Here is a 24264-nt window from a genome sequence, read left to right as displayed (position 1 = left end):
ATCGTCAACGAAACAGAGGTTGTTTGTTGCTACGGCAAGCAGCCAGTGCAAACGAATACTCATGCATGAAATATGCATCATATGAGTTGCATCAAATGACAAAGGAGAATCTAAGCTTTACAAATATATGTCATTTATTAATAATAATTGTGATTAAGTTACTGTATAATACAGTACCTGTACCTTAAAAACCCACTAACACTGACAGCATGATAAACTATTGAAAAGCCCGAATCTGATGATCGGGGTAATAATATACGTAAAACACTTTGAGAGGACCGGCAGTCCTGTAAAGCGCCAGGCGCGTACACAGGTGGGGGGGGGGGGGTTTGGGGGGTTAAACCTCCCCTTTGCTATTTTTTTTGTGTAAACCCCCCCCCCCCACCCTTTGGATTTTTTTTCTCCTTTTTTTAATTATTAAAAAAAAAAATTATTCTCATGGCTGACCTAAAAAGGTGACCTTACCCCCCCCCCCCCAAGGGAGCCAAATGTCAAATTTTCAAATTTCGAGACCCCCCCCCCCCCCCCCCCCCCCCCCCCCCCCCCCGCTTATTCAGCGGCTGGCTGAGGCGTTGCGAAATATTCGGCCCGATTTATAAATGTTAACCCCCCCCTGAAAAAATCCTGCATACGCGCCTGTAAAGCGCTATATAAGAACGAGCTATTATTATTAAAATTACCGTAGTGGGTCCATGCTTATAGACAGCTTCACTCCAAATGTTATTTCATTTCCAGACTCAATATTTATGCAGTGGAAAACAATATCTATATTCAACAGAAAACTTGCAAATTAAAATGTGACTAAAATTACCTTTTAAAAAGAAATTAATGTAGTTTCTCAGCACGACATGGGCATCGCCGTTTTCTTGATAACGCGACGTACTATACGTGAAGTTGTTTATCAAGTAAATTTATTCAAATTTATGGATGCTTCCTTCCCAGGTGTGTGTGGTGATGAAGCATTTCATTCACCTGCTATCATCCTTTGTACTACAGTTTCCAGAACGCAAATTGCATAAATAAGTTGGTGCTCTTCAAGGGTGTAGGTTTCTCATGAATGAAATAGATTTGTTAAGTGCTCTAATCTAGTATTTTTAGATGAATTAGTTACAATTGTTCCCCTCTTATATATTTTCAACAAATATAATTTCTATCTTCCCAGCTATGATTTTTTACTCATTGAAGGGTAAAGGTTTTGTTATTGATTTAAAAAGTCTTTCCAACAAAAGATTGGTGTATGATACATGTACAATCTCAGCTGGTACGTCACATTTTCAAGAAGATGGCTGCGCCCATGACATGCTCAAAGGCATCACACCATGCCAAGAATATCTTGTACATTTTCGAAAAGAATATTGTACATAATCAATGGGCTGGAATACATCTCATTTTTCAGAATACTTTACACTTATTCCTTTGGGCGAGGTTTTCTTTTATGTAAGTTGGAGGTCGATATTCACCAACTTTAAATGCATGTAAATGTTGCTTGCCTTAAGAGCAAAGATTACCTCCAAACTTCTGACTTTCTATAAATATAAATGTATAAAATGAGTACAATCATAACTGAAGAAAAATTTGCAAACATGATAAAAATAAACAAACATTGCAAAATATTATACATAACACATTATAACCACATAACTTTAAAGTCTGCAATACTGTTCCTGCACATATCAATGAAATAATATACAGCTTGATCGAACCACTTTTCTCATGTATAGAAGCAATTTTATTTGCTCATCTTTCAAAGCATGGAATATTAATATAACATTCAGATATGACATGGTAACTGCCGCAAACAAAACAACACATTTTTAAAAACGTGTAAATAAATGGCAACTGCGTGCAACAAAGGTCGTGCGCGTATTTACAGAGCTCTGTGTTTTAAGATACAGAAATGTGACACGTACATGTAATACGAAAAATAAGAATTAGGAATTTTTAGCACGGTATGCCTTCGAAAATAAAGAAATCGCACTTGCAGTGGCAGTGTAACTGGCAACACGCGGTAAATCTGTACCAAAAAGCGAATAAAAATTTGCTGCTCGATCATGAAGCCATTTAACAGATGCAATCAAACACTCATAAATCGTGGCATATGATAAAACAAGCTTAATTTGGCTTAAGCACCAAAAAAAAACCAAAAAAAACACAACATTTTGAAAAATCAGAATATTCTGGATTATTCGTAAGGGTTGGAGGTATGGTATTACACTTAACGTCATAATTTGTTTTAAAAAATACCATGATTTTACGTCAAAACTGAATGAGGCCTTACTGTGAATTTTGTTCCTTAACTGTCAACTAAGCTATACAGCAGTCACAGAAAAAATGAAACCAGTTCACTATCCATGATACACAAGTAACACAACAGTACGGTGGTGGTCTTTCACACTTCAACAATGTTTCAATAAATACGTGCAGCCATTACGACAGTGGCGATTAATGAAAGATATATATTTTCGTACAAGATAGTCCAAATAAGAAAAATAAATAAATCCACCTTGTTTGTACATCCCGCTGAGCTTAGCAGGCTGGCATTGAGAAACAATCCTCAAACTGATAATTCAGGAAAACATACATATGTCTCTCCTGTTTAATATCACTTCTTGGGCTTCAAGCGGAACCAGTTTGGCTTCTTAGGTTGGAGTCCAGAAGTGATAGAATCTGTCTTTATTTTGTTGGAGACACCATTCCTAGTGACCTTAACATCTGCTCCACATGGTTTCTCTGGATTCTGCTTGGAATTCTCTTGTGGATGGGTAATGGTACTGAACTGCTCTTTCTCTTTCACAAACTTGCTCATTAATGGTTTGGCAAGAATTTCTCTTGAAGAATCCTGAGCCTTTTTTGTAGCATCCTGAGCTGATGTCTCTTCAGGATTCCCTTTGCTTGTAATATCTTCAGTCTTTGTTTGCTCTTCATTCTTAGAACACTCTTCAGATGATACCTCGTCCAGACCAAAAGAATATGTTTGTGTGGGTATGTGTCTAGTTAGGGATGAGCCAACCAAGAAGTAGCTTTGTGTGGTAGAATAGTTTGGGTCTGTATAGACGTTTCTATTTGCTTCAATGTACGCCTTGACTTCCTCCAATGTGGCTAGCGTCTGTGTTGATTTCAAGTGAGTTTGTACCCTCTTGGACCATTTCCTCTTGAATGTTGGAAGTTCTCTTTCAGGGAGGCTCATATTGTATGTCTGTGTTCTGACACTGGTCTTGCCCTCTGCTCTGCTTTCCTGCGATCCTGTCACAATGATGCTAGGTTCCCTATACCATTCTCCCATGGCCTGGATATGAGATTCAACTTCTTCCACTTGGATTTCTGTTTGAGATGAACAGTCAGTTATCATTGCACAAGGAATGTTACTTGTGATCATTGATGAGGCTGCTGGAAGGATGTCAAAATTAATCACTTTCTCAAGAGTTGGAGGTGATCTGTTTGCTTTACGTATCCTTCTCACTTTATTCTGAGTTGTAGATAGTCCTTTTGCTTCCTGTTTATCACAAAAAATGGGTGAGCATGTATCTTCAAAACAATGTGATAATTTCAGGTTGTAAGTCTGAGTTCTCATATCACAAGTTGTTTCCTTTTTGTAAAGTGGTCTTGGCATCCAAATAGGTTCCAAATAGAGTTTCCCTTTTGAAGTGACAAAGGCCTCCACTTCCTCAACTGTTGCATCTGTCTGGGTAGGTGAATTGCAGGTGTCACTTCTGCCAGCTTGTTGGACTTCTTGGCGGGCCAGGAAACAGATCGACAAGTCATCTTCTGCTCTTACAACAGATAGCGGTGGTGCTGTACTTGATTCTAACCTCCTCCTGGCTTTCTTAATACTTCTGGAATTGTCAATAACACTTTGGCACGATTGCTGCACATCAGAGAGCTTTCCATTCTTTGGTGATTTTGTAGTTTCACCACAGTCTGTCTTGTGCTCAGGAGTATCGATCGGATGATTCCAAGGCCTTTCCTTCTTTTTCTTCTCTGAAATATCAAGTAGTTGCTTTAGAGGGCTTTCATCATTTCCCTGCTCATAAGAATCAGCTGGGCACTTCCTAGACCTTCCTACCTTTTTCTTCATCTCAGAAGTATCAACCATTTGCTTGCTTGGACTACCTTTCTGTTCTGATTCAGGGATATCAACAACTTGCTTTCGAGGCCTTCCCATCTTTTTCTTTGTCTCAGAAGTATTAACCAGTTGCTTGCTTGGACTGCCTTTCTGTTCTAATTCAGCGATATCAACAACTTGCTTTCGAGGCCTTCCCATCTTTTTCTTTGTCACAGAAGTATCAACCAGTTGCTTGCTTGGACTACCGCTTTTCTCTGATTCAGGGATATCAACAACTTGCTTTCGAGGCCTTCCCATCTTTTTCTTTGTCACAGAAGTATCAACCAGTTGCTTGCTTGGACTACCTCTTTTCTCTGATTCAGGGATATCAACAACTTGCTTTCGAGGCCTTCCCATCTTTTTCTTTGTCACAGAAGTATCAACTATTTGCTTGCATGTACTCCCTCTCTCTTCTGATTCAGAGATATCAACAACTTGCTTTCGAGGCCTTCCCATCTTTTTCTTTGTCACAGAAGTATCAACTATTTGCTTGCATGTACTCCCTCTCTCTTCTGATTCAGCGATATCAACAACTTGCTTTCGAGGCCTTCCCATCTTTTTCTTTGTCACAGAAGTATCAACAATTTGCTTGCATGTATTCCCTCTCTCTTCTGATTCAGCTATATCAACAACTTGCTTTCGAGGCCTTCCCATCTTTTTCTTTGTCACAGAACTATCAACAATTTGCTTGCATGTATTCCCTCTCTCTTCTGATTCAGCTATATCAACAACTTGCTTTCGAGGCCTTCCCATCTTTTTCTTTGTCACAGAAGTATCAACTATTTGCTTGCATGTACTCCCTCTCTCTTCTGATTCAGAGATATCAACAACTTGCTTTCGAGGCCTTCCCATCTTTTTCTTTGTCACAGAAGTATCAACCATTTGCTTGAATGTACTACCTCTCTTTTCCGGCTTAACTCTATGAGAAACTTGCTTTCTAGGCCTTCCCATCTTTTTTGCTCTGTATTCCTGAAATTTCTTGTTTGCTTCTACATTTCTTTTTGCATTAGAATGCAGTTTGGGCATACCAAAAGTAACTATATGAGTAAGGTGCTTTCTAGGCCTTCCCATCTTTTTTGCTCTGCATTCCTGAAATTCTTTGTTTGCTTCTACATTTCTTATTGCAGCAGAATGTAGTTTGGGCATACCCGATTTCTTTGAACGGGACCATGAGATATCAATTCTGCCATCTTGTTTATCAGTTTTAACACTTGAATGAACTCTTGGCTTCCACACCTTTCTCATACTTGAAGGAGTAATATTAACATTTGCTTCTGAGGTACTCTTTAGCCATTTGGAATCATTACTTGGGGATACATGTGCTTCTTCACCATCTGATTTCTCATGTGTGGCAGGATGTGACCTATTCCTGAACGGTGTTGAGAACTCCTGAGGCCCTTCAGATTCAGTGGATGTTGTGTGGGTGATAGATTTGCTCCTTAGTGGAGATTTCCAGGGGCTTCGCATGTGTGAACAGCAGTACTTCCTCTTCCGCACGTTGAGTGTAGGAATTGGCTGAACAATATTGGTGGAAGAGCCAAGTTCTGTCTTTGCTTTAGCCAATGATGGACTTTCTGATGGATGCATATGCTTTGGTTCCTTTCTACTGCTTCTGGTGATCCTTTCTTCAGCATTTAACAGCATCTGAACATCATCAATTGCCTCCTTCCACAAACCATCTTTTGGCCATGATTTTAAAATTTCCCAATGTGTTCTTTTACCTCGACATTTGGATTGTTTAAATGCATTTGTGAGTACCTCATCCAGCAAACTTCTGCACATGTTTGCAGTTTCAGACACTGCTTCTGTACTTTTGAACCCAGCTGATACATCTCTGTTCATCAGTTGATCACTTGTATCTGTAAGTATTGCTGAAGGCATTGCTGATACCTGTGGAGTGGAGTCTACTTGCTGCTCATCAGCTGATATAAGAGAGTGACATGGTTCTTTGATTTCTCCTTTCGGTGAACCTTCTTGGGAGTGTACCACGCATCCAGAGTGGGAACAAGAACCAGAATGACTCTTCCTTTGCGATATCATTCTTGGCAATATATCACCTGAAATGTGCAATGCAGATGGTTGTTCCATATGATGCCCTATGTACCCTTTTCCTGTTTGTAACCCTTGATCAAGGTCATCACTTTCTTTCTTGTGAGGCATCTTTCCATGGAATGACTGTAGATGTTGTGTTCTCTCATTGGGTTGTATGACTGCATCTGTTTTTACTTGGTTGACAGGACTCTTGCTGCATTCCACTACTTCAGCTTGATTGGAATGAGAGACACAGGACTGCTTACTATTTCCAGCATGTGTGCTTACCTTTAGTGAGTTGATTTCCTTCAAATATGGCACAAAGTGTCCGTGATGATCTCTCTCTCTATCTTGATGAGTTGATAACTCTGGGGATTCAGAGGCCTGCCTTGGTTTCTTTACAAGAGGAAGTGAAGATATAGCAGCATGTGACGAGGGTGAAGAGCGTAAATGTTGTCTTCTTTGTGAACCTTTCTTACAGCTGTATGAACGTCTCACATTCACTGCCTGTGCTATAGTTACTCTAGCTTCCTTAGGTTTCTTCTCTGAAAATGAAAGTGCTTTTTTGCTTCTTTTTGACAGGCAGTTGTCTTTCTGTGGTGTGATTTCACCATCACTCATTTCAGGCATTTCTGTAAGTTCTCCATTGAAACAATTCACTTCATTTGCAACACTTTGGACCTTGCTTGAAGTAGGCTCTGTGAGGTGAGTTTCATATCTCATATTGTATGTCTGTGTGTATCCACTTCTGAAGTTGCTGTCTTGTTTTAATGTAGGAGGTACATTACATGGTTCTTTGTAATGGAGTCCCATTGATGCAACGTAAGCCTCAGCGTCCTCTATAGTAGCTGTTGTTTGTGATGATCGATCGAGCAGCAGGATATGCCTCTCTACATCGTGCACACTTGATTTACTCTCACTGTCATCTAAATTGGAGGAATCTGAGGAATCTAACTTGGAGGAATTTGTATAATCATCCAAGCAAAAGACCTCCAATAAACTTTTCCTTGATTTTCGCTTGATTGCTTCTCCAAAGTCATCGTAGCCCGTTTCAATTGCATCATCATGTGTCTGGTCTACTTGTTCACTTTTCTTTAATGAGGTCAGAAGCGAAGTACTCAGCATTTCAAAGCCTGTGGAAGTTTTGTTTGTTACTGAGCTGGATTTAGTCTCTACATCTTTGTGAATGACACTTCTTGTTGTCCTCCCATCAACTTGGGAAAGGATGGCAAGATCTCCTTTCGCTTCTTTCCATGTCATATCATCCTTCCATGAAGTAAGTGCATGAAGTTTTTTTGTGCCAGCTGACAATGTGTTGATATTTGCAGGCTTCTCTACCTCTGTATGTAAAGACTGTTCTTGTCTTTCATTTATCTGCTTGTCATTGGGAATCTGACAAGATCCTTTGGTGGAAGATTCATTGGATGATGGTACTTTATTCCTGACAACTTTCTCACGAATTATTGCATTATTTGATGCTTTTGGGCTGGCCCATAGACCATTGATCGGATCGCTGAGTGTATGCCCTGGTTGATGCAGAGGAAGAGATGGTGAATGAAGAAGTTCAAACTTTCTCTTCTTTTTGGTTGAAGAGCTAGGAGCTGTAGTATCTGCTAACTGTGTCCCATCTTTCTTCAAGGCACTCCTTGTAGCCCTGCCATCAACCTGATACAAATAAGCCAGATCTTGCTTTGCTTCTTTCCAGGTTGTATCATCCTTCCATGATGTCAGATCATTCAGCAGGTATTTCCCTTTGCGTGTCAGGTTTTCAGTGGGCAATGAGATGACACGTGTCTCTTTGTCCTCTGAAAAGGATACAGGAGAATCAGAATCTAGAGGAGAATCAGCAGGGGACTCCAGGTTGGTAGATACTGAGCACTGTACATCAGATATTGTTTGGAGGGAAACAAGTGGTTTCTGAGTGATGTTAACACTATCAGTACAGTGTGCTTTTCTCTCATTTACCATTTTTGTTGTTGGTGTTGTCCCATCTTTCTTCAAAGCACTCCTTGTAGCCCTGCCATCGACCTGAAAGAGATGTGCAAGTTCTTGCTTCGCTTCTTTCCAAGTGGTATCATCCTTCCATGATGTAAGATCATGTAACAGGTTCTTTCTTTTGGATGGCATGTTCTCATAGGTTACTGGGATTATTTGTGCCTTTATCTCGTCAGAGAGTGCTACAGGAGAGTTGGACTTTTGATGAGAATAGACATGATGATGGCTGTTGGATAATGCGCTCTTGGTATCACAGGGTTTATCTTCGGGAAGATGTGGTTTCTGAGGGATTTCATCTCTGTTGATACAACTGCCTTTTCTTTCCTCTCCTGTAGGTTTAGATGGTGTCTTCCCAACATTCTTCAAGGCACTCCTTGTAGCCCTGCCATCGACCTGAAACAAATGAGCAAGATCTTGCTTTGCTTCTTTCCACGTGGTATCATCCTTCCATGATGTAAGATCATGTAACATGTTCTTTGTTTTGACTGGAATATTTTCAGAGGTTACTGGGATTATTTGTGCCTTTATCTCGTCAGAAAGTGCTACAGGAGAGTTGCATTTTGGAAGAGATTCCTGAGACTCAAAACTGGACGAAGGTACCTTTGAACCATGTGTATGTTGTTTTTGTGATGAGGTTGATTTCTGAATGCCATTACTATTATTGCAAGTGGCTCTTCTGTCCTGACTTACTTCTGAGCTGTCTGATGCTTTTGATGGTGACCTCCTCCAAAGGAAAGATCCAACTGAACCGAGCAATCTGCTACCCCAGCTCAGCTTCACAGCTGATTCTTTGCCATTTACACTAGAAGCATCAATCTCGGAAGGTGTAGACACATTTTCATGAGAAGATTGAAGGACATCACCTTTCCCTTTGGATGAAGATGTCTCTTTCATCTCAGTCTCAGTTGGGAGGTTACATGAATTGAGGTCTAATTTCCTGGCCTTCTTACATTTCAACTTATTACTACTCTTGCGCTTCCTGGATGAGCTGGCAGCTGGAGAAAGAGATGGCATGCTGAGGTTTGGACAATACCTGTTTTTGGATGGGGGTTCCAGGGCTACGTAGCAATCTAACTTTGGTAGCAATTCTCTGTAATTGCCAACAATTGGTTGCTGGGAACTACCAGGCCGTGAATCTCCCCATTCATACGTTGGAGACAGTGACACCCTGGGAAACTTCATAGTGTGACAGGGTGTACATTTTGGAGAGATTGAAAGTGAGGACTTTTGACTGGACACAGGCGACAAAGGTGGACAGACTGGGGTACTGCTCTGTTTTGTCTTCTTCAAATGTCTGGGTGTTGTTGGAGGTGGACGTGGACGCTTGCCTTGTGACCTGATGGCTGATCTTACTCGGGTACCACCTTGACCTGGAGTTCTCGTCTGTTGAGTTCCTGGGGAGCAAGTTGATTTCACTGTACCCGTTCCTTCAGTGGCAGCACTTTGCGCCAGAAAACCTGAAATTGGTGAAAAAGAGTTTTCAGATTTATCTCAAAATGTTATAAGCATATGTAATGTAAACATCTGAATGTGGTTTTTAGGTAGTATATTCAAATTTATAATCTTCAGATGGACCAACCAATGTGGGGAGCCTCTCAAGTTTTTGGCTACTGTAGCTTTCTCATCTTCTTTGTCATACCTTTTCCAATATATACAGGGAATAATTTTCCTGGTATCGCATCGCAATTTGCTATGCATTTTTGCATGACTGCTATACAAAATATCTTTTGTGTAGCAGTTTTCTTCCATAGAAATGTACAGAATTTCATTTGAAATATTTATCCATCGCCTGAAATTGCTAATCAAAAAATTTGAGGAAAATTATTCCCTGATATATGTACATATATAATTTTGTTTGCCTCGATACCCGATAATAATATACAGCAAACCATTCAAACATCTACGCAAGTATCATAATTAGTGTATTTTGTCATCTTCAAAGCTAAGGTTACATGTACATCGATGACAGGACAAGAAGTACATCCCTACATAGTTTCCACATTTTTGGCAGAACTACTTAATAGGCACAATACTCTGAACAAAACTCAATTGATTTTCCTTCTCCTTTGTTACTTGTTTGGCAACATTTTGAATACGTATAATGCTTGAATGCATGCATAATAAATGTCTTGCTCTCCTATTTTTCCATCATATAAAGCAGGGTATTTGTCAGAGAGCTTCCAATTGGCCGAGCTTCCAATTGGCCGAGAGCTTCCAATTGGCTTCCAATTGGCTGAGAATGTGACATTAAGTAATCTGCTATATGTTCACAAGCTTGCACTACAACAACTTTTTTTCTATGGTATATCGTATACAAAAGTGTGTCATACTGTATATCTATTAAAGCAACCATGCACGAACCCATTGTTTCCATTGTCTTGGCCACACACATTTGATGCAGAAAGCTACATGAATCTCATTAAAACGGGTGACTAGAAGTTAAACAAACGTTGAGATCACAAATACCCATCATTTTATTTTGCAAGTATTGAATGCATATCATCATTCTATATAACATATATTCACCTCCAAATTCTAAATTTCCTTTGTATTTTATCCTAAGTCTGTGGCCACTGTGGAATACAACAGCAATCTTGAAATTCTGAATTTGTTGGTTCATTTATTTCTTCATTCTTTATTAGTTCTGGTGCATTTGACTCACTTATGATTCAATATATTTGGGGGTATATTTATTAGTATTACTATTACTATTTCACCACTGTAACCTCCTCCGCATCTATGAAACAGTGCAAGGGCATGTTAACATACAACGCAGGTTTTATCAATTCGCCTGGCTTGTATTCGATCTGAAAATCGAAAAACAGACACTTTATCATCGACTGAGCTATCTGGTCTCCCCATTAGCCTAACTTGACCAATTTCACTTTTATAACCCTGATGAAAGCAGAGAGTCAGGTACCCACAACAAAGTTTATATTTGAGCTAATTGTTACCTCTAGTGAAGGTTGAAGTACAGTCCTTGCATGCCCAGTCATCTAGAGAAGTTACTAATCCACCACAAGACACATGGCATCCAGCTGAACCACATAGATCACATAGTACAATCTCCCATTGACTGAAAGACAAAAAGATTTCAAGTTGTGCAAGATGTTCCACAAGGGGTTTAAACATGTAACAACGACACGTTTGAATTGGAGTGTACAGGTTTTAAAAATCAGCGTCAGGTTTTTGTTTGAAAATGCTTAAAATACACGTCTCAGATTGCACCAGAGTACATCTAAGAACCTGAGCCCTCCGGTGAGCCCTGGAGCCTGGCCAAAAGGGACTTTGTGCTTCGTTTATATTAGTTATTATACTCCTTTCATGTTCCACTTTAACATGTTTGAATGTTTGTTTGTGGACCACAATGATGTGATGGTTCTAAATACCACAATCACACTATTTACATATGCATTTAGGCATGAACTAGGGCAGATACGAGGGGTAACAAGCAATCTTGCAGACTGGATAGTGGGCCATTAGAGTAGTAACTTTGAATAGCTAGATTTCATCCAAAGATGCATTATGACAAGTACACCATTATGTTGTGCATCTTCATATTGGTATTTTCAACTTCTATGAGATTCCCTCCTAGAGGCACAACTTCCAATATGGTCCTCTTCTTATAAACCCCTCTACCAGAAAATGCCATGCTGAGCAACGTTCAGTGTTCATCTTAACCCGTAGCAGTTCAGAGTTTTATTATGGTCTAAATTAACCTCTTTCCCCTCTTCAAATGCTGAGCAACGTTCAGTGTTCATCTTAACCCATAGCAGTTCAGAGTTTTATTATGGTCTAAATTAACCCGTTTCCCCTCTTCAAATGCTGAGCAACGTTCAGTGTTCATCTTAACCCATAGCAGTTCAGAGTTTTATTATGGTCTAAATTAACCTGTTTCCCCTCTTCAAATGCTGAGCAACGTTCAGTGTTCATCTAAACCTGTAGCAGTTCAGAGTTTTATTATGGTCTAAATTAACCTGTTTCCCCTCTTCAAATGCTGAGCAACGTTCAGTGTTCATCTTAACCTGTAGCAGTTCAGAGTTTTATTATGGTCTAAATTAACCTCTTTCCCCTCTTCAAATGCTGAGCAACGTTCAGTGTTCATCTTAACCCGTAGCAGTTCAGAGTTTTATTATGGTCTAAATTAACCTCTTTCCCCTCTTCAAATTGGCAACAATTATTATAATTTTCCTCTTTAGCTATTTGCTAATTTAAGGAATTTAATGATTAGGTACAGTTATATTGCTCTTATTGTGACTGGCACAACCTACTGCGCTGGAAATAGACTCAAACCTTTTTTGTGTGACTTTAGCTCTTTCTGGGAGGTGTTTCATAAAGAGTTTGTAAAGTTACGCATGACTTTACAAACAGCTTTATGAAACACCCCCCTGCTCATGTATAATGTGTTATTCCTAGCATTCTTGATCAAAAGATGATGCAAAACATGACTAGAAGGAGACACTGTACAGTCTTATGAAGGATGAACTGTCTTACCCTGACTGTGTGTGATACTTTCTGCCCCTGGGGCATCTACATTGATCTACATCACATCGGTTGTGCCTCTCATACAACTCCTGGTAAGCCCCACCTCCAGACTCCCAATCAGCATCCCTGACAAGACAAAGGCAAACAAAGTGAGTCACATAGTCCGTATTATATTTTTGATCAATGAAATCCTGTTCAGTGATTGGTCAACATAGCATCATGTGACCGAGCATAACATTTCTATGATGTGACGGTGATGTCATCCATGGTATAGTAAGCACCATGGCACTATACCATGGATGACGTCATATATATGCGATCGATCAAGATCAATGTGCTATCGGTCGCGGTCTCGGTACTGGTCGTCTGTGCTGCTCTCACTGCACTCCACACTACTTCAGTGACAGTTAACATAATTATTATTATCATTATTATTTTCATGAAGGTTGGTTTGAAAAATATAAAACAAATATATAATGCACTATTTCTAGCCTCTAGTTGAAATTATGGATTCCTCGGCGACAGAAATAGCACTATTTCTGCCACCTCGATCCAGAATTTCAACTAGAGCCTCTCAGTGCATGGTATATTTGTTTATTATTTCACTGTAGTATCCATACACCAAGAATCTTGCAAAACGAGTGGTCAAAATTCATTGGGTATGCTTAGGCCATAAACGAAGCAAGCCTAAAAGCTATATCTAATTTTCTGTTTGACTACCAGTAAACAAAGTATTTGGAGGCAAAAATGGTTATGATGTTCCTGCATCAATCAACATCCATACGAGAATGAAAATATAATTAACTCTGCATAAATCGACAAGTCAATATTATATCTAAGTTAAATTTCGCATAAGTAAAACAATTTTTGTGGTCTCAACAGATTCAACTCATGCAAAGTTATCTGTATACTTCTTTTATTTTGCCATGAATTTTTCAAAGAATATAGAATGGGTCGAAGGCTTATATTTTAGCAACTTTTCTGGCATTTACAATTCCTTTCATGAGGGTACTCCTACATCTTTCAAATCAACATGGCGACTTTGACCAATAGAGGTGTCCTATTTAGGATTTCAAATACTTGACTGGAAATTGAAGGTTGTAGGTTCGATCCCCAACACTGCACTTTGTACTTTGGTAAGAAGTTAATCTACATGACGAAAAACCTTGGTGATACAAAGTGCCAAATGCCCTCACGGTGACCATAATGGTACAAAAACTCCCAGGGAGTGGAAATAGTGCACACTGTGTAAGTGAATGAATCCGCTAATTGGGGTAATAATAATATCTGTAAAGCACTTTAAAACGGTAGTCAGTAGTAAGTGCCTTACACATCCACGTTTATTATTATTTATTATATAAAAATCAGACATAAATATACATGTACTTCAATATATTTCTTCACTTACTTTTCTGGAAGATAGATCCCAAATTTCTTCATCTCATCCTGAAACTCATTCTCATTGTTACAGATGGCACATCGAAAGAAGTAACCAGCACTTAGAGCTTGCATCTGGAGGATAATCAATTACAAAACATAGGGATCATGGAGAAATGGAACAATATTTCACTTTATGGCAAGAAATATTTTAATGCAGTGATGCAGTTCCTTGCTTTATCTATTGATCCATTGTCATAAATTGCACATTCAGAATTAAGATAAAACCTCATATATGGTACTCAGGAAACACTAACTAAGCACTGTGTGTTTGATACGAATAAGGTAAATGTCAAAAAATGGGAGAGCCTTTGACATTTTAGAGAAAGAATAAACATTGTTTTGGCTACAGTCAGTGACCTAACATATGTTCTAGCTTTATTAAAGATATAAGGTTATGGTTGCAATAATGCAGTTAGTATAGTGCTGTCAACCGAGCCGAAATTTGACAAGATTCCCAGCGGTTTTAGGGTACAGGGACGATTTCCAGATCATTTCATGCTGACTATATCTTGGTAAAAATTCCCAGACAAATTTTTAAAAGACTACGAGTGTAAATCAACTGTAATCTTAATCAAATTTACTCTATTATGCCCTCAATATTTTGTGCTTATTATGATGTTGGAAATTAACAGACACCCATTGGAGTTAGAAATACATTGTTATTCAATGCTTTAAGAACATGTCGAATTTCGATGAAGATTCAATCAGCATTTGCAAAATTCGGAAGTGTGACGACCAAGGAATCTTCATTTACATGTACAGGGTAGTCAGCTAGCTAGCTCCGGGTGTACCAGCTTTGACGATTCGAGGGCTAGGGGTAGTTGTGGAGGCAAAAGGCCTTAAAAAGACAAGACTATGAGCGTTTTCTGGAACCTAGACAATCCGGGATCCCGTTATGAAAAGTAAAAAATTTAAGGGATGGTTCTTAGATGGGATTTGAAGTCTAGATAACACTAGTTGCGATTGGTTTTAAGTAAGTCTTAGGGTTACTTGTAGGGTAAGGTATGGTGATGGGTCAAGGGTCAAATTTAGGAAATCAATTAGTGTTATAAATTGATGGCATAGCAATTTTCACAGGAGCATTTGCAGTAGAAAGAGATAACGTGTTTAGTTTTAGGTGACTAACCTGGACACAGTCTCGATGCAGCCACGAGCCTTTACAGCAGGGTGTCTTGAGAACACTGTTGCTTGGTGTGGTCTCCACATTGTCCATACATATAGGACAAGTTCCTTTGCTTGGTGAACAGGAGGAAGGCAACACCTTCTGGACAGGGCGGTGCTTGTTACAGTAGGACCTACGTTAACAGTCAAAAGATAATCTTCAATTCTCTCAATTGTGTGAGTAGACAATCTCAAATATACCATTCATTTTAGCTTCATGTACCGAATAAAATATTTGGAAAAAAACCAGAAAGACAAAAAAACCTTGTTGATAAATAGATACACTTAATAGAAACATGACTTGTAACAGAGGAGCGATAGCTTCCATTTTACATTCCTTTCAAGTATCTACACTGATATTCATCGGAAAACATTGACAGGACAAAAAAATATCTGGCACATATATATATTTTTATATTCATAGAATATGAGACTATATATAAAGTGTCTCTTTCCAACCAGAACTATAAGCTCTCACAGAATTCCAATTGAACATATCGTAAGTTCCTTTCTTACAAGTTTTATACTTAGCTGAATGAAATGGAGACCAAGATTTTAAGTTTTTCTGGAACCATGGCCCATGTACATAAAGCACATTCAATTTTAAGAAACAAACACAAAAAATAATAGTCTGGATTTATATAGCGCCTAATACGAAATACTGTCTCTCAGCGCTTTACAGATATTACCCCGATCATCAGATTCATTCAGGCACAATGTGCACCATCTCCACTCCCTGGGGAGTATTCCTACCATATGGTCATCGTGAGGGCATATGGCAATTACTAACACAAGGGCGTCCATCATCATGCCTGGGTATGGAGTGGCAAATGTAGATTAGTGCCTTGCCAAAAGACATTAGTGCTGTGTCAGGGATTGAACCCACAACCTTTGAATTTCAAATCAGTGATTAAACCACTGGACCACGACACCTCTCATAAATTTTTCTTAAAAGGAATTTTGAAATATTTTCTCTCATAAATTCTAAAATTTGGGCTCAGGTTATAATGGATCAACTGTAAACATATAAGTAGACTTAAAAGACCTTCTTGGTCAATAATCTTTTCAAAATTTGTTGTTAACTATATAAATGTGATGCAATAACATTTAAGCATCGTTGATTAATAAGCCAGTCTGAGCATGAGTAGATAGGGGTCATTGCAGACCAAATTGTGAAATACATGGAGACAAAATACTGGATACGTGCTCATGAAAGTTACGTAATCATTATTCATGTATGCATAAGCAGTGCACTCCATGATACACATGTGGAAGTATTCTTTGAAAAGGGGAAACAAAGGATATTTATGTAGCACCTCCATCACTGTAGGAGTGATTATTTCAAAATGTACAAATTGGGACCTCTTTATGTTTTGAAGATCTGTGGATATTCAAGGTCATTTTGGACTTGTGGTAACCTTAAACTGGTCTATTCAGCTGCAACTGACAGTATCTCTACACAGTTTCTATCATTTTTTCTTGACCTTATGAACATAGTTTGAATCCCAGCAATCTTTAGCTGATTAGAAAGCAGTGAAAACTTACACAAAGCTGTCATAGAAGAGGAAGATTGCCTCCTCATCTACTCCGCATCCATAGTGGTAGATCTGATGACATGCCCTTACTGAGCAACCCACTGACGCTCCTTTCTTCTTGCAGTACTTGCATTTCTAAACAGTCATGGGACACAGTGGGATACATGGAAATGATGAATGACTGAATAAAAACAACTTGTATTCTACCACAAGAAAAGAATTTTGAACTTTATTCAGTTTCACATGCATTCATGAATTTGAACAAAAGAACAGATCAACACTATAATACCATAACAAAAACAAAGGAGAGATGAATTTAAAAGAAAATACAAAGTGTTCCTATACAAATTCAAACACAATAAGGAATTAACAGTCACAAGACTATCTCTCTCTACCCAGTCCTTATGTATGGTAGTGAAACATGGACTTTAGCCTCTGATACTAAAAAATGCTTGGAAAGTTGCAAAACATGGTTTTTAAGAGGAATTATGAAAATCCCTTGGACTGACAAAGTTAGTAATGAGGAAGTTCTTAGAAGAGCTGGGGTGCAAAGGAAAATGATATGTGAGATGTTGATTAGGCAGTTGAAATTCATGGGTCACATTACACCTAAAGAAGGCCTAGAGAATCTTGCTTGGACAGGGAAAATTGTGGGAAGGAGGAGTAGGGGAAGAAGAAGGATACTTTGGATGGACAGTGCAGAAAGTGTAAGAAGAGAGAGGAGTGAAAGAACTGGGAGTGGTGCTAATAGAGAAGGATGGAGCAGAGGGTTGTGGAACAGCATGATTGCCAAAGTCAATTGATATGGCATTTAGAGAGAGAGAGAAGACTAATTCTGTATGACATGAGAAAAACTATTTATTTTTTCTGAAAAAATTATTCTGCATGACAAAATCCTCATGCTGAAATTACCTCCATTGCTAAAATAATTCAGGGAATTTTCTAGTTTGTGATTTGTTCACTTACCAGTTTTTGTGCTCGCTTCCTCTCTGCCAAGATATCCTTGATCAAGAATCCTTCGATCCCTTCATGGCTCTCACCACGTTGACTCAGTCCACAAGCAAATAGCTGCAAGTATAAATATTATAACCATTTCTCAATATGTTTTCCCTTTTCAAATTCTTATTAAACTCACAAGAATGGTTTCATAATTTTGATGAAATAGAAGGTGTAAAAATAAAAAACTTAAATGATCTGCCTAAAAGCAATTCTGAGGAAGGATACTATGTACTAAATAACATTTTAAGAATCATCAAAAAATATGGGTATGTTCAGAATAGCAGAAATGTCATTGTTTGCTGAAGACAACATACATTTACACTTAGTTACAGATTACAAACAAGGGGGTACATTACAAAAAAGGCAAAACATGCCTTGAAGACAACCTGCAAAAAGTTATTTAAACCACACTTTAAATGTAATAAAATTATTAAAAAGTTTATTTCAGGGTTTTGAGCTTTAAAGGTACTATGTCCCATTTGCAGGCCAAAAAAATGAAAAATTTAAATTCCAACTGCATTTGAAAGATAATACTAATTCAGAACTTCCCTAAAAAAGGTGGGGCTTGAAAATGTCTTCAAGTGGGAAAATAAAGACTATTAGTTGTCAAATCGACTTTAGGGCTATAGAGCCCAAAAGTAATAGTCTTACTCTTCATTTTCAGACAATTGTACCGAATGGTCATACGTTTTATGCTGCACAAAGATTCAATCAGTTTAATCTTGGCCATCACAAGAAGTGGGTTATTGATGTAGACAAATGCTCATGTACCCTTTACAACTCTTTTCATGTATGTTATTACCAAAGAAGAAAAAAAGCCAGTCAGTCACTCAATAGTGTCTGACAGTGAAGTCTAGCAAGTAAACGGGTTCCCTTGCATAATTTGAATATGAGGACACTGCTTAAGTTTAAATTTCACAGATAGGACATACATGACATATTCATAATTCCTGCATAGTTCTACAGCATTTGAGGTTGGCTGCAAAAGGGACATAGTACCTTTAATACATTACACAACTCTAGTTTGCAGAGGGGGATGGGCAGGGGGGGGGGCATTTCTGTAGGAGTGGAGATGGGTTGTAATATTTGAAATCTTGTCCAAATCCTTGTAATGAAAGCTAATGAAGATCATACATAATCAAAATACTCTACTTACCATACAGTAGTAATGAGCATATATCCCACTTTCTTCATGATGAAGAAATTTACCATACCGCTGGATTGACTGTTCAGAACTATCACAGAACACACAGCATCCTGACAATGAAAAGAGTTGGATTAAAAGTAGCTTTAAAAGATGTTACAAAATACATATTGCCAGTATCATTGCTGTTGGTGGATATAATTTGGAATAACACTAATCACTTACATTACTTTTACAATACAAGACATATATGCAAAGTGAATATTTGTAAAATATATTTTTTCAACAATTATAAAAAATTAATTTTGTTAATACCTTCAAGGATCGCACAAGAAGTTGAATTTACTGGGTCCATTTTCTACCATCGTCACTAAGAATTCATTCCAGCATTTAACTCCCCAAGAGTCTTAATCTGAAAGATAAGAAAAATGGGTTACACATATTAAGTTATTTCTAAGCTAGCTTGGCCATTACATCACAAGAACGTGTCCTACTAGTAATATTAGGGTGTCTGATCGCGCACCCGATGTTGTGTGCTAAAATTCTTCCCATAGAGATTACACGCATCCCTATGCAGTCTATGTGCATTGCGCGACCATGCAAAAAATGTCAATTTTTTTTTTTTCAATTCGAGATTCAAACCTTTATCTGTTGTGATCCTGAAGGTGATACTCAATAAATGAGGTGTCATATGAAAGAGCAGGTGAATTCCAATATTTCCAAAGGGGCGTAGCCCCCGAAATTCTAAAAATATCTTGGTCAAAACAGCAATTGAAACATTGTGTCCTGGCTAACTCTGAGGTTTGTCACTTTTGAGATATGACGCCCCGATCGATAAGTAGTCCCAGTCCTAAGGAACAATTCTATGTGCTTATTTTTTCGCTAGCCCCCAGGGATCACAACTAATAACAGTTTAAAAATACCCTTCTCGCTATTTGGTGGATCAGCTAATTAGGGGGCGTGCGCTCCGCTCAGTCCAAACCATGGTTACATCGCGTAACATCTCCGCGTACGAACGAAACCCCAAATTCAATTACACATTAGAGTGAAAGAAAGTATGGGTGGCCATTCGCGGCATAGAACCCGGAAGTGAATACACGTTATAGTCAATGGCAATATCGCGGAGACATCTCCGCGATATTGCCATTGACTATAACGTGCATTCACTTCCCGGTTTATTGTGCGACTAACGCCAACCATACTAGTCAATGGCACATGTCGCGGAGACAGCGTAGCTCAAGCTGCAAGTCGCGGATTGGCTTAGCAGCATGCGTACGATATGCATACGCTTGCATATCGCGCGATACAGCTGTTTGGCTAAATTTAGCAAAACAACATCACTCTGCGTGGACGTCTTTTTCGTCGATTTTGACCAAAATGATATGAATATACCAGCGTTTTGGAGGGGCTGTAACTTTTGATAGAAACATCGGTGAGACTTGAAATTTGAAATGTATTATTCTGATAACATTTTTTATTCAAATATCAAACAAAAATGGTGAAAAACAATCCCAAATTGAAAATTGAAAAATCGTTCAGACACCCTAGTAATATACTCAACTAATCACTATTATCATAGCGTCTACAGTAAGTATAAAATTGGCAAAGCAAAAAGTTGTTTCTCATGTACCCCACATGTACTTGCATTTCAGCCGGAACCAACATCCCGAACTCTCGTAAGACTAAGACTAGAGGCCAGCATTTTATGTAAATCGCACGTTAGCTCGTTATCATCAGAAACACGTGGAAGGAAAGCAAATTGCTATCAGTATCATCCCATCCCAGTATCAAAGTTTCATATTTTTGGTGAAATTCTTGACCGATTTCAAAGTGCTTTGTATGAGAAGAAAGAAGAGTCTAGACCTACTAAGGAACTCTGAAGCCAGTGTGTAATGCTTCATCCGGAAGGGGCGATTACCAACTCATTTAAGGTTTTATTTACCTCCCTCTTCACGCATTGACCTAGACCGAAAGCTTCAGTCTCTATAATCGTCGGTTGTTCCACTGAGACTACGTCTGGCTCCACTAGACCTCCGGTTATAGAGACTGAACGATCGCCTATACCATCGTATGTTGAAGATATCACGGCTAGATTTTAGCTGCTAGGCCCCTCCCACAAACATTACAAACTTGCCACGGCCGTATTGTTATGCCCCCAAAATCCCCCAAAATCCCCCAAAATGTCATTTTACCTCGTCCATATCCAATTTTAAATTAGGCCTAGGCTATAATACATCGGTTCCACTTACTAACTTGATTGAAAAGGACCATTAAACAGATTATTTCAATCAAGTTAGTAAGTGGAACCGATGTATTATAGCCTAGGCCTAATTTAAAATTGGATATGGACGAGGTAAAATGACATTTTGGGGGATTTTGGGGGCATAACAATACGGCCGTGGCAAGTTTGTCATGTTTGTGGGAGGGGCCTAGCGACTAAAATCTAGCCGTGATATCTTCAACATACGATGGTATAGGCGATCGTTCAGTCTCTATAACCGGAGGTCTAGTGGAGCCAGACGTAGACCGAAAACTTCAGTCTCTCTAATCGTCGGTTGTTCCACTGAGACTATGTCTGGCTCCACTAGACCTCCGATTATAGAGACTGAAGGATGGGGACCTCTTACTGTGAGGGACTGTACAGAACAAATGGTTCGGTTCGACCGGACCGCGATGAATGAGATATGCAACGAAATTTTCACTCTTTACATCCTCATAACTGCTGCAATTATAATAACAATTAAAAATAACATATATATAGATCTATATAGCTTATTTGACTTACGATAGCTTGCTCATTTAGATCCTAAATTAATGATTAATCCGAGAAAGTCTCGTCGACAACATTATCCGTCTTGGTTTTAGTTGATGAATATTCATTTTTTCTTTTCGAACGTCCAATAGCTACCGTAGCTACGTACGAGTAAGCCCAGCTTGACCAACGAACTCCCACGAAACGAGTGCTCTGATTGGCCATTTGGCTATGTTTTGGTAGGTTGACCCGGAAATATTTTGGCCGCCGGGTCATATAGCCCTATGTTCCGAGTGCATGAACGTTCGGAGATACAAATTGGATAATTCATATAAGTAAGTCCGTAAATTATCAATTTAATATTGAGTTATCAAATTTTGATAACTGTAATTAGGACAAATGACATACCGACCTAATTAACATCTGATTTAGAAATCAGAAAATTAGATCTAGATCGAAATAAAGAAAATCGGGGGAGAAATGTCGGTAACGAAAAGCTGTTCCGCTGTGGCTCTAATTTACCCCCACGGTACGAGATCTCTGGGTTGCCATCTGTATTGGGGAATGACAACAAATGTCAGTTTTATTAAAGAAATGACCCAAATCAGATGGTTATTGCTGTCTAAGCCAGACGTAGATCTATCTAGTCTCAGTGGAACAACCGACGATTAGAGACTAGCTTTCGGTCTAGCATTGACCTTGCCATTGAACTTAAGTTGCGCGTAAGTTAAGTAGGCCCTCTCTTACTCTCTCGCTGTACAGCGCTCAATGCAAAATGTTCTTCATGCTGGGACTAAAAACACAGGCACAGTGCAACCGACTGAGCAGAGCAGATCTCATTCACTCACTCAGTCACTGCACTGCTCATCCATCGGCCATCGGTCTGATCTATCCAATGCACACACTGTACGGTACCGTACTGCACTCTATACAAAATCTAAACCGCGAAAGCGGAAAGGGCTGAATCTAGTGAATGACGGACCGTTTTAAAGTCACTTTCTAGGAAAACCTTACATTCAAACCATCTCTAAATACAATAGAATCACACATAAGTAACATATTTTCGCAAAATCAGTAATTAAATGTATATATTATACTTATATTACGATTAAACAAACTTATTCAAAAACAATTATTTACCTTGTTTGAAAACAAACTTGCCGCAAAAGTGAACGAGGTTGACCTTTGACCGAGGACGTTGCGCGCGCCAGCTGTTGGTCTACCTCGGTCAGTCATGACAGTGCCTGGGAAGAAAAAAAATCGAGGTCCCTTTCTCTAGCTGTCCCTGCCCCTCACATACTTCTCACAGACCCAGATACACCCTTCTGGCTCTCGACAAACGTTACCTCATTTTAAATAATCAAGCATTCTACAAGTGTCAATCATTTATGTACAATAAGTTTTGATCTGCCTGTGTGCTATAGAATGCAAAGTTCCAAACAGTGCAAAAAGTGAATTGCAATTTTGCAGGGGATAATTGTCCTATATGCGAGGGAGCATGAAAAGTTGAAAACTGAGGGAAAGTATTTTCTAATTCAGCGAGAGGAAAGTGCCGTAAAAAATGTGGTTTAACAATTTATTGAATTAACAATTACACCACATACACTGTTGCCCATTCTGTTTCTTAGATTAATCAAGTTCTCGGGAGATATAAATTTTTATCTATCAAGAATATTTCTCACAATCACTTCACAAAAAGAGTTCAGAAATTATTCCAACTTTGATGGGCAAGAAGTGGATATTGTAAGAAAATTTAGCTATTTAGATGGTTCTCAAAGACGCATTCCTTCAATCATTTGAAAAGGTTTTTATACGACGCTATACCTCAATAGGGTATACTTCTATATAGCTCCTTCGTCAACTACAACCCTATCTATATCCTACCTCTACTACCATCCTTCGTCTACTACCACCCTACCCTTTCTTTCATCCTACGTCTACCCCCATCCTACCCTTTCTTCAATCCTACCTCTACTACCCCCATCCTATCCTTTCTTCGCTTCTACTTCTACTACCATCCTACACCTACCACCACCCTACCCTTTCTTCTATCCTACCTCTACTACCGTCCTTCGTCAACTACAAACCTACCCCTCTTCCATCCTACGCCTACCACCACCCTACCCATTCTTTAATCCTACCTCTACTACCCCCATCCTACCGATTCTTCCATCCAACTTTTACTACCATTCTACGTCCACCCCACCCTACCTGTTCTTCAATCCCATCTCTACTACACTGTAAAAAAATAATAGTCGAAATAACTAAATAAAATTGAGGAAAAGAATTGCCTTATTTTTATTAAGTAAATATTACCTACGGCATCTTAAATAGAATTTACTTATTTTGCTGAATAAATTTTTACTCAGTTAATTCGAGTTACATTAACGTAAATAATTTAAGTATTGTAATCATTTTAGATAATTAAAAAAAAAGCTATGATAGGATTACATATTGCACGACTTGGTACCCATCTAATCTAACAAGTTATATACACTAATCATTCACTACTTCTATTTAAGATTTAACTATTACATACGCTTCAATTCGACACATATTGAAAGGCTCCAAATTTTATATATACTTGATCATAGCATCTTAAAAGGAAAATTGGTTGACA

The 24264-nt window shown here is 38.7% G+C and overlaps 1 protein-coding gene across 1 annotated transcript; it reads right to left on the bottom strand.

Moving 5' to 3' along the window:
- Window positions 1-1706: 1706 nt before the first annotated feature.
- LOC590024 lies at window positions 1707-22832 on the bottom strand. The gene is made up of 10 exons (XM_030998387.1): window positions 22785-22832; window positions 19208-19304; window positions 18905-19005; window positions 17716-17817; window positions 16760-16884; window positions 15180-15348; window positions 14022-14125; window positions 12623-12739; window positions 11083-11204; window positions 1707-9585 (listed from the first exon to the last, which is right to left on the bottom strand). The coding sequence occupies exons 2-10, from the start codon at window positions 19245-19247 to the stop codon at window positions 2603-2605; spliced, it is 7863 nt and encodes a 2620-aa protein (XP_030854247.1). The 5' UTR covers window positions 19248-19304; window positions 22785-22832; the 3' UTR covers window positions 1707-2602.
- Window positions 22833-24264: the final 1432 nt, after the last annotated feature.

This window comes from Strongylocentrotus purpuratus, unplaced genomic scaffold (assembly GCF_000002235.5).
Source record: "Strongylocentrotus purpuratus isolate Spur 01 unplaced genomic scaffold, Spur_5.0 spur5_scaffold_5, whole genome shotgun sequence".
NCBI lineage: Eukaryota > Metazoa > Echinodermata > Echinoidea > Camarodonta > Strongylocentrotidae > Strongylocentrotus > Strongylocentrotus purpuratus.
The sequence above is the reverse complement of the archived record's forward strand: the minus strand, read 5'-3'. Positions and strand labels throughout refer to the sequence as shown.